Here is a 12,218-nt window from a genome sequence, read left to right as displayed (position 1 = left end):
AAAAAAAAAAAAAGAAACTGAATCTATACCAATTTTTAAAGCATATGGCAAGATATTAAAGATCAAGCTTACACAGTACATTTGAAATGTAAAAGAAATACAGAATGTGTACTGTATTATTATTATTATTTTTGAGAGGAGAGACTACGAGCAATGAGAGGGGAAGAGAGAATCCCAAGCAGGCTCCATGCCCAGGGCAGAGCCCAAGAAGGGCTTGATCCCACGACACTGAGATCATGACCTGAGCTGAAATCAAAAATAGGGCGCTCAACCAACTGAGCCACCAAGGTGCGTCTGAAGTTATTTTTTTTTTTTAATGTTTATTTATTTTTGAGAGAGACAGAGCAGAGTAGGGGCAGAGAGACAGAGAGAGAGAGACAGAATCTGAAGCAGGCTCCAGGCTCTGAGCTGTCAGCACAGAGCTGGACAGAGGGCTCAAACTTGTGAACCAGATCATGACCTGAGCTGAAGTCAGATGCTTAACTGACAGCCACCCAGGCGTTGCTGAAGTTATGTATTCTTAATTAAAGAATGCTTTTCTCAACTAAATTCCTAACTAAATTTTACATAAACCTGCATCTTCTAAGTCTTTGCATCCATAACTATTTTTCAAGTATTTTTATTTATTTATTCATTTTTTCAAGTATTTTTAAATTAATCTTTCTTAAAAGTTAAAACCAGAAGCCTTGGTGATCAATACACAAACAGCATCAGTATTATTCTTCATCTATCACACTCTATCTAAAAATACAGATCTACAAACCTTTTTGACTTCTGTAATATTTGTTATATCAGGAAGATTTTTCAGGGAAACTTGATGACCTTCTATCTGAGATATTAGGTCTTCTTGATTTATTTGTTTTTCTCCCTCTTCAATGTAAACAATTAGAATTGAAGTGTCATTTGCCGAGATACCAAATTTTTTCAAAGCTTCTGAAATCTAAAGATCAAAACAAAACAAAAACAGACAATAACCAGTGGCTTCTGTGTCTGAAACAACCCCCATGGGCCTCCTCCTTCCTTGGTCAGGCTCTTACTTTTCTTTTTTTTTTTTTTTTTTTTTTTTTTTTTTTTTTTTTTTTAAATTTATTTCTAGGAGACAGAGAGAGAGACAGCGTGAGCAGGGGAGGGTCAGAGAGAGAGGGAGTCACAGACTGAAACAGGCTCCAGGCTCTGAGCTGGCCGTCAGCACAGAGCCCGACGCGGGGCCCGAACCCACGAACCGCGAGATCATGACCCAAGCGAAAGTCGGACGCTCAACTGACTAAGCCACCCAGGCGCCCCATCTTACTTTTCACATCCTAATGATTCTACCTACAGTGTTTCTCTTCAACAGCCCTTCCTGACACCCACCAGATCTGCCTCTAGAATACTCTCCGCCCAAAACTGCACTCATCCCTGCACAGTCAAGCCTACTTCTTGGCATTTCTTAACACAAACACCCCCTCCCTCTGGCCCCAAGTGACCCTCTAGCCACGTACACCCACCTTTGAGCCAGTCTGGACTGTATGGGTGTCCCATCATTTCATACTTTCTTTCCTGTGCTCAAACTTTGTCCTCAGTCTGCAGTGCCCTCATCCCTCAAGGTCCAATGCTAATGTCACTCCCCTGCTGCACTCTCCTCCTCACAGGAGTTGCGTCTTTGCTGTTCCCATTGGTCTGAAGTATTAGTCCCCTTGTATCATTTATCTTAGTGCATTTGGATTTCTATCTTGTTTATCTGCCTTCCTCAGGAACATATTTGTTTCTCCTGCCCTAGAACTGTAACTGTAAGAGGGACAAGCCCAACAGATGTTTACTCAATAATTGTTACTCAAATACCTTCAAATGATTTCAAAGAAATTATAATTGGTCATTTTTTCTCCAATTACTGAGGAATTCTATTATCATGCAATCTATAAACTTTGTAAAATTTCAAACATTATTTTAAAGCATGCCACAGGTTTCCTAATTGTCCTTTGGATGATGTTAGTACCCGGTGGTGTTCTTAATAGCAGTAGTAATACTAAAACTTTATCAGCAAAATTTCAGTTATTTTTTCATGGCTACAGGTAGAATATCTAGCTCAATAACTTTGATTACTACCAGTATCTCAAACACAACTCTTCCTGAGCCCTGGATGTGTGAGTGAGCCCATGTTAAGGGCTGGTTCAGGTACCAGGTACACCAGAAACCAGGTACACCATTTCTGGTGTATGGAAAAGACCTATCCTTAAGGAGTTATAGGGAGAGTAAATGATGTGCATGGTAACACACAAATATCCATGCTTAATGTTTTACCATTTACATTTATACATTATTTATGGGATCTTCCTGACTCCATATGGTAAGAAGGACATATTACATTATCCTCATCTAATGTAGCTAAATTCTTGTTTACTCTTATGTGAAGTGACCCCAAAGCTTATGTGTCTAGAAAGAGGCAGTGCTAAACCTCAACTCTGTCCAGAACACTCTTCATTATTAGAGCTTGACACTAGGGAACACACATTAGCACAACAAGGTCAACAGAAATTAAGTAAGTAAAATCCATATTAATTACATTGTTATTTGGGGAAAGATTGAAAATAATTTCAGTTGATAGAGTTTTTGTCTTCATTTTTCCCAGTTTGTAGAGATGAACTGCTTTGTTTGCTGCCACAAGTATCTGAAATGGATCGACAATCTGCCAAAGAGAACATAAAGAATTACACACGGAGAATCTGGAGCACTCCAGAGACGCATGCTTATCTCTTGGTAAATCCAATGTCAGGCTCTTTTCCATCATCCAAATTTCTATGGACTGTATTTTCAAAATTGCTGGGTGTTTAGAAAATCATAGAATGTTAAAACTATAAGGAACTTAAATTGGTTGTAAAAATTTTAAACAGAACATTGAGTACTAATAATGGAAAAGGCCATAGTCTAAGCATTTTACCTGTATATTTTGATTCTTAAAATAACCTATTAAATCAGTATTATTATTCACATGCAGTAGAAGAGGAAATCAAAGCAAAGAATGTCTGGGTTTGAATCCCAGATCTGTAAGTTCCCACTGAAGGGACTTGGGCAAATTCCTTAGTTTTAATCTGTTAGATGCAGATAATCATAGTACTGACATCATAGGGTTGTTGTGAAGATTAAGTGAGTTAGTATATGGAAAGCATTTAGAACGATGGCAGGAACATAGCAAGTGTGATACAAAGGTTGGCCACTACTTGCTCAAAGTCATAATAAGTGGCAGAGCTGAGATTAAGCCCTGGTAGCCTGATTCTACTGTATGTGCTCTTAACCACTATGGATGCCTCCTGTGCAGAGATTTTTTAGATCAAATGAGGAAATGAAGCTCCAAGCATTTGTCATTACATGTGAGTCAGAATACAACCTTTCATATCTCCTGGGAAGGGCCTAGCACTTTGGCTTCTATTCACAATTAAACTCAAGGTTGGCCCAGTCTGACTGCACAGCTTAGGCAAGAACTATTTATCCAAATGTGACAATTATAGGCTAACCTATAATATCATGAAAAATTAACATATTCTTAAATGCCCCTTTATAGCTCATTTGTTCTCACTTGTACTTACCACCTTAGGGTTTATTAATGCACCATCAATAGCACCTTCCATGGCCTTTTTTCTCAGGTCTCCAGCATTTTTGACATCATTAAATAACAGAAGAGTCACCTTGCATTCAGGAAATAGGTCCAGCTGGTGTATTAACTGCATTTCATAGACAAGCAGGATTCTAAAAGACCAAAAGACTTCTGTTTAAAATCTGTTTAAAAGCTAATGGTATAATTCACTAATAAACATCCTTGCTAACAAATAAAATAATCCTAATAATAAGATGACAGAACTGTTAACCTAGAAGATCCATCCCCAAAGCACATTTGGCATCCTCATGAGATGTCTTCCTACCCCTGCTGAGTTGTTTCTGGCTTCCTTTCACCAAAGGATCAAGGTTGCTGCCTGGTTCTCTGGGTGTGCAGGCAGGCAAGCTCTGATGCACAGCCGAGGGGCAGCTCTCTAGCAGACAAATAGGAGCAGAATGTCAGAAATTCTTTAGACCACAGGTTACTTATGGTGTAAGCAGAATCTCACTCCAACTTAGCCTTATTAGCTTTCTGATCTTCCCATTTTGTGTGTATTTTAGCAGAACCTAGACACAAATACTAAGAAAATTTTGTTGAAGTATGATACTTGACTCATATTCATTTCACACATGACATTTAAATAGAGAATACAGTTATTTTTAATGTTTTATTTTTGAGAGAAAGAGAGCATAAGCAGGGGAGGGGAAAAGAGAGAGAGTCAAAGATTCCGAAGCAGGCTCTGAGCCGTCAGTGCATGGTCTGATGTGGGGCTCGAACCCACAATGAGATCATCACCTGAGGTGAAGTCGATGTTTAACCAACTGAACCACCCAGGTGCCCCAAGAGAGGGTACAATTATTAAATCAATACTGGCCCTTTCTTAGACATAAGTTTAATAAGGAAAAGACAAAGACAAAAGACAGCTTGACTAGAAAGACAACCATCCTGAACTGAAAAACTAAGTATTGCAAACACTTGATCTTTAAAACAGTTTCAAAGTCTTAGTGAGATATTTGGGTGAGGCAATTTGTTAAGTTCATTTTATCCTTTTACTTGGTAGTTTCCATTTCTAGGACTCTTTTCAAGGAATAAATTAAAAACCTGAAACTTATGTAATAAGATGCCCCTCTCATAATAATCCTTTTTTTAAAAATTTTTTTAATGTTTTATTTATTTCTGAGAGAGAGATCGAGACGGCATGAGCCGGGGAGAGTCAGAGAGAGACAGAGATACAGAATCTGAAGCAGGCTCCAGGCTCTGAGCTAGCCGTCAGCACAGAGCCTGATGCGAGGCTAGAACCCATGAACTGTGTGATCATGACCTGAGCCGAAGCCGGATGCTTAACTGACTGAGCCACCCAGGCACATCGCCCCCCCCATCATTCTAATAGCAAAAAGTTGAAAACAAACTAGCAAATAACATATTTGTTGCAACTAAACAAGCATTAAAAACTTTGATCTTGGAGACCAGTTAATTTGTGTGATATAGCAATACATAACATTAAGTAAAAACATCTGATTGAAAGACAAAACATAGGGGCACCTGCATGGCTCAGTCGGTTAAGCATCTGACTTTGGCTCAGGTCATGATCTCACAGTTCCTAAATTCAAGCCCCATATCAGGCTCCTCCCTGGCAGTATGGAGCCTGCTTGGGATTCTCTCTCCCTCTCTCTCTCTGCCTCTCCCCCACTGGCATGCACACTCTATCTCAAAATAAATTGTAAAAATTACATAAAAAAGAAAGACAAAACATAAAATGTGGAATTAACTGTGGGCTTTTCAAAAAGGAGCCTAAGAAATTATTGAAAGAAAGATACACCAGAAAGTTCTCTCAGACTTGGTGGAATTACATTTGACTTTTTGTTAGAAAAAAATAAGTATGTGTGAATAATGTCCTGGCACACAGCAGTTCAATCTTTATTGTCATGGTAACTTCCAATGGAAGAAAAACGATACAGAAGAATATAATGAATATATTGCCAACTGCACAAAAAGATGCACACAGAAAACAAAAACATGAAACACACCAAAATATGGCCATTTTAGGTGGAAGGATTATTGGTAACATTTATCCTCTTCTATTAAAAAAATTTTTTGTACTGAATTTTCTGCAGTAAGCACACTAAGTACAGATAATCAGCAAGGGAAAAAAAAGTTTTTGTTGATTTTACAGTACGGAAAAAAGGTCACCTTGATGAGGTCTTGGGGTGATAAGTGGGGTTCATTGCTGATGGTCAAGAAAATTCTTTAAGACATCTTTGGTGCAAAAAGGTGATTTTATTAAAGCATGGGAACAGGACCCCTGGGTAGAAACAGGTGTTTGTGAAGAGTGGCTTGTAATACGCTATGAGCCTGGGGGAGGTAAAGTCAAAAGGGAAATTTCTAGAGACTTTCCCATGCTAAAGACTCACAGATTACTGGAGGCCTAGCTATTGTTAAACTAAGGTGGTTTTTCCCTCTAGCAAAGCATTAACATTAGGACAGCATCGAGTTCCTGGACTGTAGGCTATGGAATGATTACCTTTCTTTTGCAAACTGGTGGAGACTCTCATCAGTTCTTAACCATTTGTTTCTTGTCCTTTCCTTTGTTCTTGGGTAGACAGAAGTGTCCACGGAATATCACACATATCCCTCTGTGTGGGGTGTGTGTGTGTGCGCGCGCTAGCTTGTACTTTGCCCTTGGCCTGCCTTATGGTCTCTCATCAACCCTAGCAAAAGTCAAAATATAATTCCCTCACTTAGGCCAGAAATTTAGAATCGTTGGATACCTACCTCTCAATCATAGCAAATCCACAGTAATACTCCTAGCTCCCGTAGCTAATCTATAGTCTTGACGACTTTACTCTTTTTTTTAATATTTATTTTTGAGAGGGAGAGAGAGCATGATCAAGGGAGGGTCAGAGAGAGAGGGAGACACAGAATCTGAAGCCGGCTCCAGGCTCTGAGCTGTCAGCACAGAGCCGGAGGCGGGGCTGTAACCCACGAACTGAGAGATCATGACCTGAGAGGAAGTCGGACGCTTAACTGACTGAGCCACCCAGGAGCCCCATTGACGACTTTACTCTGAAGCATCATTTTGACCCGTCCACTTCTCCCCCATACCCACTGACCCCAGCCCAGGCCCCATCTCTCAGCTACAGCTGTGGCCTCCTAGGGGTGGTACCCTCGCCGTTCCAGCCCTCCTACCATCCAACTTCCACCTGGCAGTAAGAGCGATCCTTCCTAAACGTAAACCACATCTCGTCCTTCCGCCGCTCATGTGATTAAAAAAAAAAAAAAAAGCCCCCACGTGATAGCAGGGCGTTCAGGACCCTCCAGTCTGCCCTTTCGCCCGGTGCTGCTGTCAGCGCACCTGTCTAGGGACCGCGGTCTTTCCGCTACCTCCCAGCGGCCTCCCCAGTTTCAAATCCCCAAGCTCGCTCCTCAACTCTGCCTGTGGCTTCTTCCTCCCTCCCTTCAACTTTCCGTTTAAAAATCCATTTACCAGGGTGCCAGGCCCTCTTACACGCGCTCCTCAGCCCGAGTTATCGGTCTGATGAATCCTCCTTCAGCTGTGCCCCCCTCGAAGGAGTGCGTGAGCTCGTTACTGCGTACTGCGCTCCCGGGCTGGCCCTCCGGCTCCCCGCCCCCAGCCCTCTCCGCCCGGCCGGAGAGGACTCACCTGCGCGCTCTCGGTCCTCCCGGAACGCCTTCCCCTCGGAAACAAAACCCTCACTTTCCGGAAGCTGACCGCCAACTGCGCTCGCCCCACCCCACAAGCTGCTTCTCCAGCCCGAGTGCCGTCGGCGGACGCAAAGGGTAGCCGGGGCCCCGTCTGTCACTTCCGGCGACAGGGACGGTAAGAACCCCGGGACCGGACTCTGAGGTTTCAGGGCGAGTCTCAGCCTTTCTCCAGCGCGTTTTGGGCGTTAGGGGAGACACCGGTTTCTTCGTGCAAAGAACAGTGTTGGCTAAGATGAACTCCGCTACAGTTCTTTTCGGGGACGGACGGTACTGGTTTCCTTCTTGCATCTGTGGGGTCATTTAGAGATTTGAAGTGGACCGCAATTTGCTTCGGGTACTTAAGAGATAGGTGACAGTACACTGATGAAATCAATGTCTTCCTTCGTCTATCAGGCTCAGAAATTTGTCATTTCCAAGCGTATAAACTTCCAAGAGAAGAGGTAATCTTCTTAGCAAGCTGCAGATAATTATTTTCCATGTTCTTTATGGTTGGGGTTCATCTTGGTCCATACTTTTCTTTACACAGGAACACAGGTAAATTTACAGAAGTAAATAACAAGTGCCGGTCGGGTGGTTATGTACTATGGAGAAAAAATAAAGGAAAGAGGAATGCCTGGCCGTGGGTATTACTATTTCATACAGGATGGTTAAGATCCCACCAGAAAGGGCCCCTTGAACACTGGAGGAGGTCTGAAGCAAGCCGTGTAACTGGGGAGAACAGCATTCCAGGCAAGAAAGAGAGTTCAAAGGCTCTGAGACACAAATAGCCTTCCCCCATTTAAGGGATAGTAAAGAAAACCTGGGCTTGAACACACTGGGAGTATATCTGTAAAATATATTCTTTAAAAAAAAACCTGGTTTTAATGTTTGTTTTTTTTTGAGAGCAAGAGAGAGACAGAGCATGAGCTGGGGGTATGGGGTGGGACAGAGATAAAGGGAGACACAGAATCCGAATCAGGCTCCAGAGCTGTCAGAGCCCTAAGCTCAGCTGAAACCCACCCACAAACCATGAGATCATGACCTGAACCGAAATAGGACTTAATCAACCAAGCCACCCAAGCACCCCTCTAAAAGATATTCTTACAAAAGATTGGTACCCAGAGTACATAAAGAACACCTACAACTCAGTAAGAGAAAACAACCTAATTAAGATTGGGTGACAAATTTGAACACTTTATAAAGGATCTGTGAATCAGGCCAATAAACGTGAAAAGTTGCTCAACATTATTAGTCATCAGAGTAATGCAAATTTAAAACATAATGAGCTACTACTACATACCCACACAACTAAAATTTAGAAGACTGATAGTATAAGTGTTGTCAAACGTAATTGGTATCCTCACATATTGCTGGTCTGAATTTTATAAAATAGTATAACCACTTTAGAAAAGAGTGTGGTAGTTTCTTTTAAAAAGTGAAATGTATATTTACTGTACTCTACATTTCATTCCTCTGCATTTTCCTGGAGAAGTGAAAACATGTAACTAACAAAGGCTTATACGTGAATGTTCGTAGCAACTTTACTTTTTTTTATTTTAATGTTTGTTTATTTTTGAGACAAAGAGTACAAGTGGGGGAGGGGCGAGAGAAAGGGAGACACAGAATCCAAAGCAGGCTCCAAGCAGTCAGCACAGAGCCCGACGTGGATTACCTGAGCTGAAGTTGGAAGCTCAACCTACTGAGCCACCCAGGTGACCTGCAACTTTACTCTTAATAGCAAAAAACTGGAAACAACCCAATGCCCAACAACAGATCAATGGACAAACTGTGGTAAATTCATACAATGAAATAGTAACAAAAAGGAATAAATTATTGATACTTGCAACAATATTTGTAACATGGATGAATCTAAAAACATGCTCAGGGAAAAAAAGCAAGAAACTAGAATTTAATATATTTCTGTATGATCCCTTTCCTACAAAACTCTAGGAATTACAAACTTATTCTAGACTGACCGGAAGACCAGATAGTGGCTGTTGAGAATGGAGGAGTGGGAGACATGGATGGACTGGAAAGGACCCCAGGGTAATCTTTGCTGTGAAGCCTATCGATGTTTTATATCTTGATGTGGTGTTAGTTATAAAGGGAGTATGACTTTGTCAAAATTCATCAAACTATGCACTTTGAAAACATTTTATGGACAATAAATTATGCATTATGCCTCAATAAAGTTGATTAAAAATAGACATTAAAAGAAAAATGGTTCAGTTTATAGCAGCTTATTTGTAATCACTTAAAGCTGGAAATAGCCCGAATGTTCATCAAGTGAATGGATAAGCAAATCATATATCCATACAATGGATTACAACTTGGCAATAAAAAAGAACCAACTATTGTGACTTAATAATAACATGGATGGATCTCAAAGAAATCCTGCTGAATTAAAAAAGTCAGACATGAAAATTGTAAATACTGTATGATTCCATTTAAATAAAACTATAGTGACAGAAAGCAGATCAGTGGTTGCTTGGGTACAGGGCCCTTGATGGAAAAAGGGAATTACAAAGCAGCACAAGGAAACTTTAGGGTAATAGATATGTTCTATATTAATTGTGGCAAGGGTTTCATATGTCAAAAGTATCAAACTGTACACTTTAAATACTAAGTGCTAGTAAAGATGTGAGCATCTGGAACTCTATACCCTGCTGATGGGGATGTAAAATAGTATGGCCATTTTGAAAAAACTTGGCAGTTTCTTATAAAATTAAACATATGTTGACCTCTTAGCAGCAATCTCACTCCAAGGGAAATAAACACAGATGTTCACACAAAAACCTGTATACAAATGTATATAGCAAATTTGTTCAAAAGTAAAAAACTGGAAGTCTGTCAACTGGTAGATGGATAAAAATAATTGTGGTATATCCATACAATAGAATACTAACTCAGCAACCAACAAAAAGGGAATCAACTATTGATCCCTCTCAGTGATATGGACGGATCTCAAAGGCATTTTGCTATTTGAAAGAAATCACATCCAAAAGGCGATATACTGTATGATTTCACTTACATGACATTCTAGGGGAAAAAAGGCAAAAAATATAGAGACTGAAAACAAATCAGTGGTTGCCAAGGTCTGGGTTTGGTGGAAGCAGTTAGTTACAAAATGACATGAGGGAAGTTTTGGGGATGGCAAGGTTCTCAACTGTGGTAGTAGGTATAAAGCTGAGTACATTTACCAAAATTCATAGACCTGTACATGAAAAAAGGATGAATTTTACTGTTGTTTAAGTCATCTCAGAGATAAAGATGATCCCTTTACTATAATTGCAGGGGAAGATTACTATGCATCATGAAATTAGTTCAAAATATCTGATTTGATATTGGTAAATGAGAACTTTTACAAGATTATGAACCTTCTTCTCCTCTGCAATATATAAACTTGTAAAAATATGCATAACTGGTACCATCTGATAAAGTGATTCTAACCTTGGAAGTTATCTGAATAAATGGGTTGTGGAAGACACCAAGACTTCAAACCTATTCCCAAGGCATGTGAAAATTACCTCCAAAATGAATGCCTACCTATAAGTCGACAGACTATCCTTCTTGGTAAATTGTTAACTTGAATGTAATTGACATTTCTATATTCCTTTTTCTAAAAATTGTTTTTTGCATGTGTATATTTTTGAGAGACAGAGGCAGAGCACAAGTGGGGAGGGGCAGAGAGCAAATGAGACACAGCATTGGAAGCAAGCTCCAAGTTCTGGGCTGTGAGCACGGAGCCCAGTGTGTGGTTCGAACCCACTAACTGTGAGATCATGACCTGAGCCGAAGTCGGAAGCTTACCCGACTGAGCCACCCAGGTGCCCCAACATTTCTATATTCCTAAAGGTAAAAATATTTGTAGGATCTCAATGTCGCATCAGTGGAAGAGCTCTAATACTTCCCATTCTCATATGCGTGGTTGAACATGGCACCCTGGGACAGTCGGGGTGCCTTGGTGGCTCAGTTGGTCAAGTGTCTGACTTCTGCTAGGTCATGATCTCACAACTCATGGGTTTGAGCCCTCCATCAGACTCTGACAGCTCAGAGCCTGGAGCTTCCCTCTCTCTGCTTCTCCCCAACTCACTGTCTGTCTCTCTCTCTCAAAAATGAATAAATGTTTTAAAAAAAAAACATGACTGCCAAATTTAGTAACAAATGCTTGAGTATCCGGAAAGCAGAGCCTGATGCAAGGATTAAAGTGCTGATGTTTCATGTGGGATATGTGTGAACAGATTGGTTAGGGTTAGGGAAAAAGGGAAGTGAAGCAAGGAAAGATGCAAAGCAATGTGAGGTAATGTATTGCCTCATAGGCAGGCTTCACAGCGAGCCAGGAAGGCACGGGTTGTTTGGCATATGTGTTCGTTTCGTGGGCTAGACTCTCTCTGGAAGACTTGAAAGGAATACTTTTCCTGACAGTAGTCCACAGAAGGGAGAAAGGAGGGGGAAATTTGTTTCCCAGGCTCCCTCCTGTCCTCTGCGTTCCATTAATTAAGGCTCCCCACAGTGGGAGCTGACTCTTCCACCCTTCCGATCATCCCTTCAGAGGCAGCTCAGAAAGCCAGACCCTGTGTCCTGCAGTGTAGCATCTTCTCCAACTCTAAAGTGGATAAATGACCTAGGAGGGAGGGCTAGAGTGTGGAGGCTGTAAGGGCCGTGTGGGCCCAGAGTTTAACCTGGACTCTTGTCAGCTTAGGGATGCAATAAGGTTTGCTGGCAAGGCCAAAAAGGAGAGTGTGGGCCAGGTAGAAGATGGCACCTTTATTTATTTATTTTTTATTTATTTATCTATTTTGAGAGAGAGAAAGCACGCAAGTGGGAGAGGGGCAGACAGAGAGAATCCCAAGCAGTCTCTGCAACAACAGCATAGACCCGACATGGGGCTTGAACTCATGAACCATAAGATCATGACCTGAGCTGAAATCAAGAGTCAAACACT

General features: G+C 41.1%; 1 protein-coding gene across 4 annotated transcripts in view; it reads right to left on the bottom strand.

The window, feature by feature from the left end:
* The window catches only part of TPRKB (TP53RK binding protein), an 8,119-nt gene extending 827 nt beyond the window's left edge, over positions 1-7,292 (bottom strand). The window contains exons 1-4 of one of the 4 annotated variants that reach the window (XM_039240165.1): positions 7,233-7,292; positions 3,564-3,723; positions 2,543-2,665; positions 764-940 (exon numbers count right to left, since the gene is read on the bottom strand). In XM_039240165.1, the coding sequence (XP_039096096.1) occupies positions 764-940; positions 2,543-2,665; positions 3,564-3,704 (441 nt within the window). In that variant the 5' untranslated portion in view covers positions 3,705-3,723; positions 7,233-7,292. The other 3 variants (XM_039240164.1, XM_039240167.1, XM_039240166.1) reach the window with 3 other exon arrangements.
* Between the last annotated feature and the right edge of the window lie 4,926 nt (positions 7,293-12,218).

This window comes from Hyaena hyaena, unplaced genomic scaffold (assembly GCF_003009895.1).
Source record: "Hyaena hyaena isolate Hyena2069 unplaced genomic scaffold, ASM300989v1 scaffold_168, whole genome shotgun sequence".
Lineage (NCBI taxonomy): Eukaryota > Metazoa > Chordata > Mammalia > Carnivora > Hyaenidae > Hyaena > Hyaena hyaena.
Note: the sequence above shows the minus strand (reverse complement) of the source record. Positions and strands in the feature narration are given on the sequence as shown.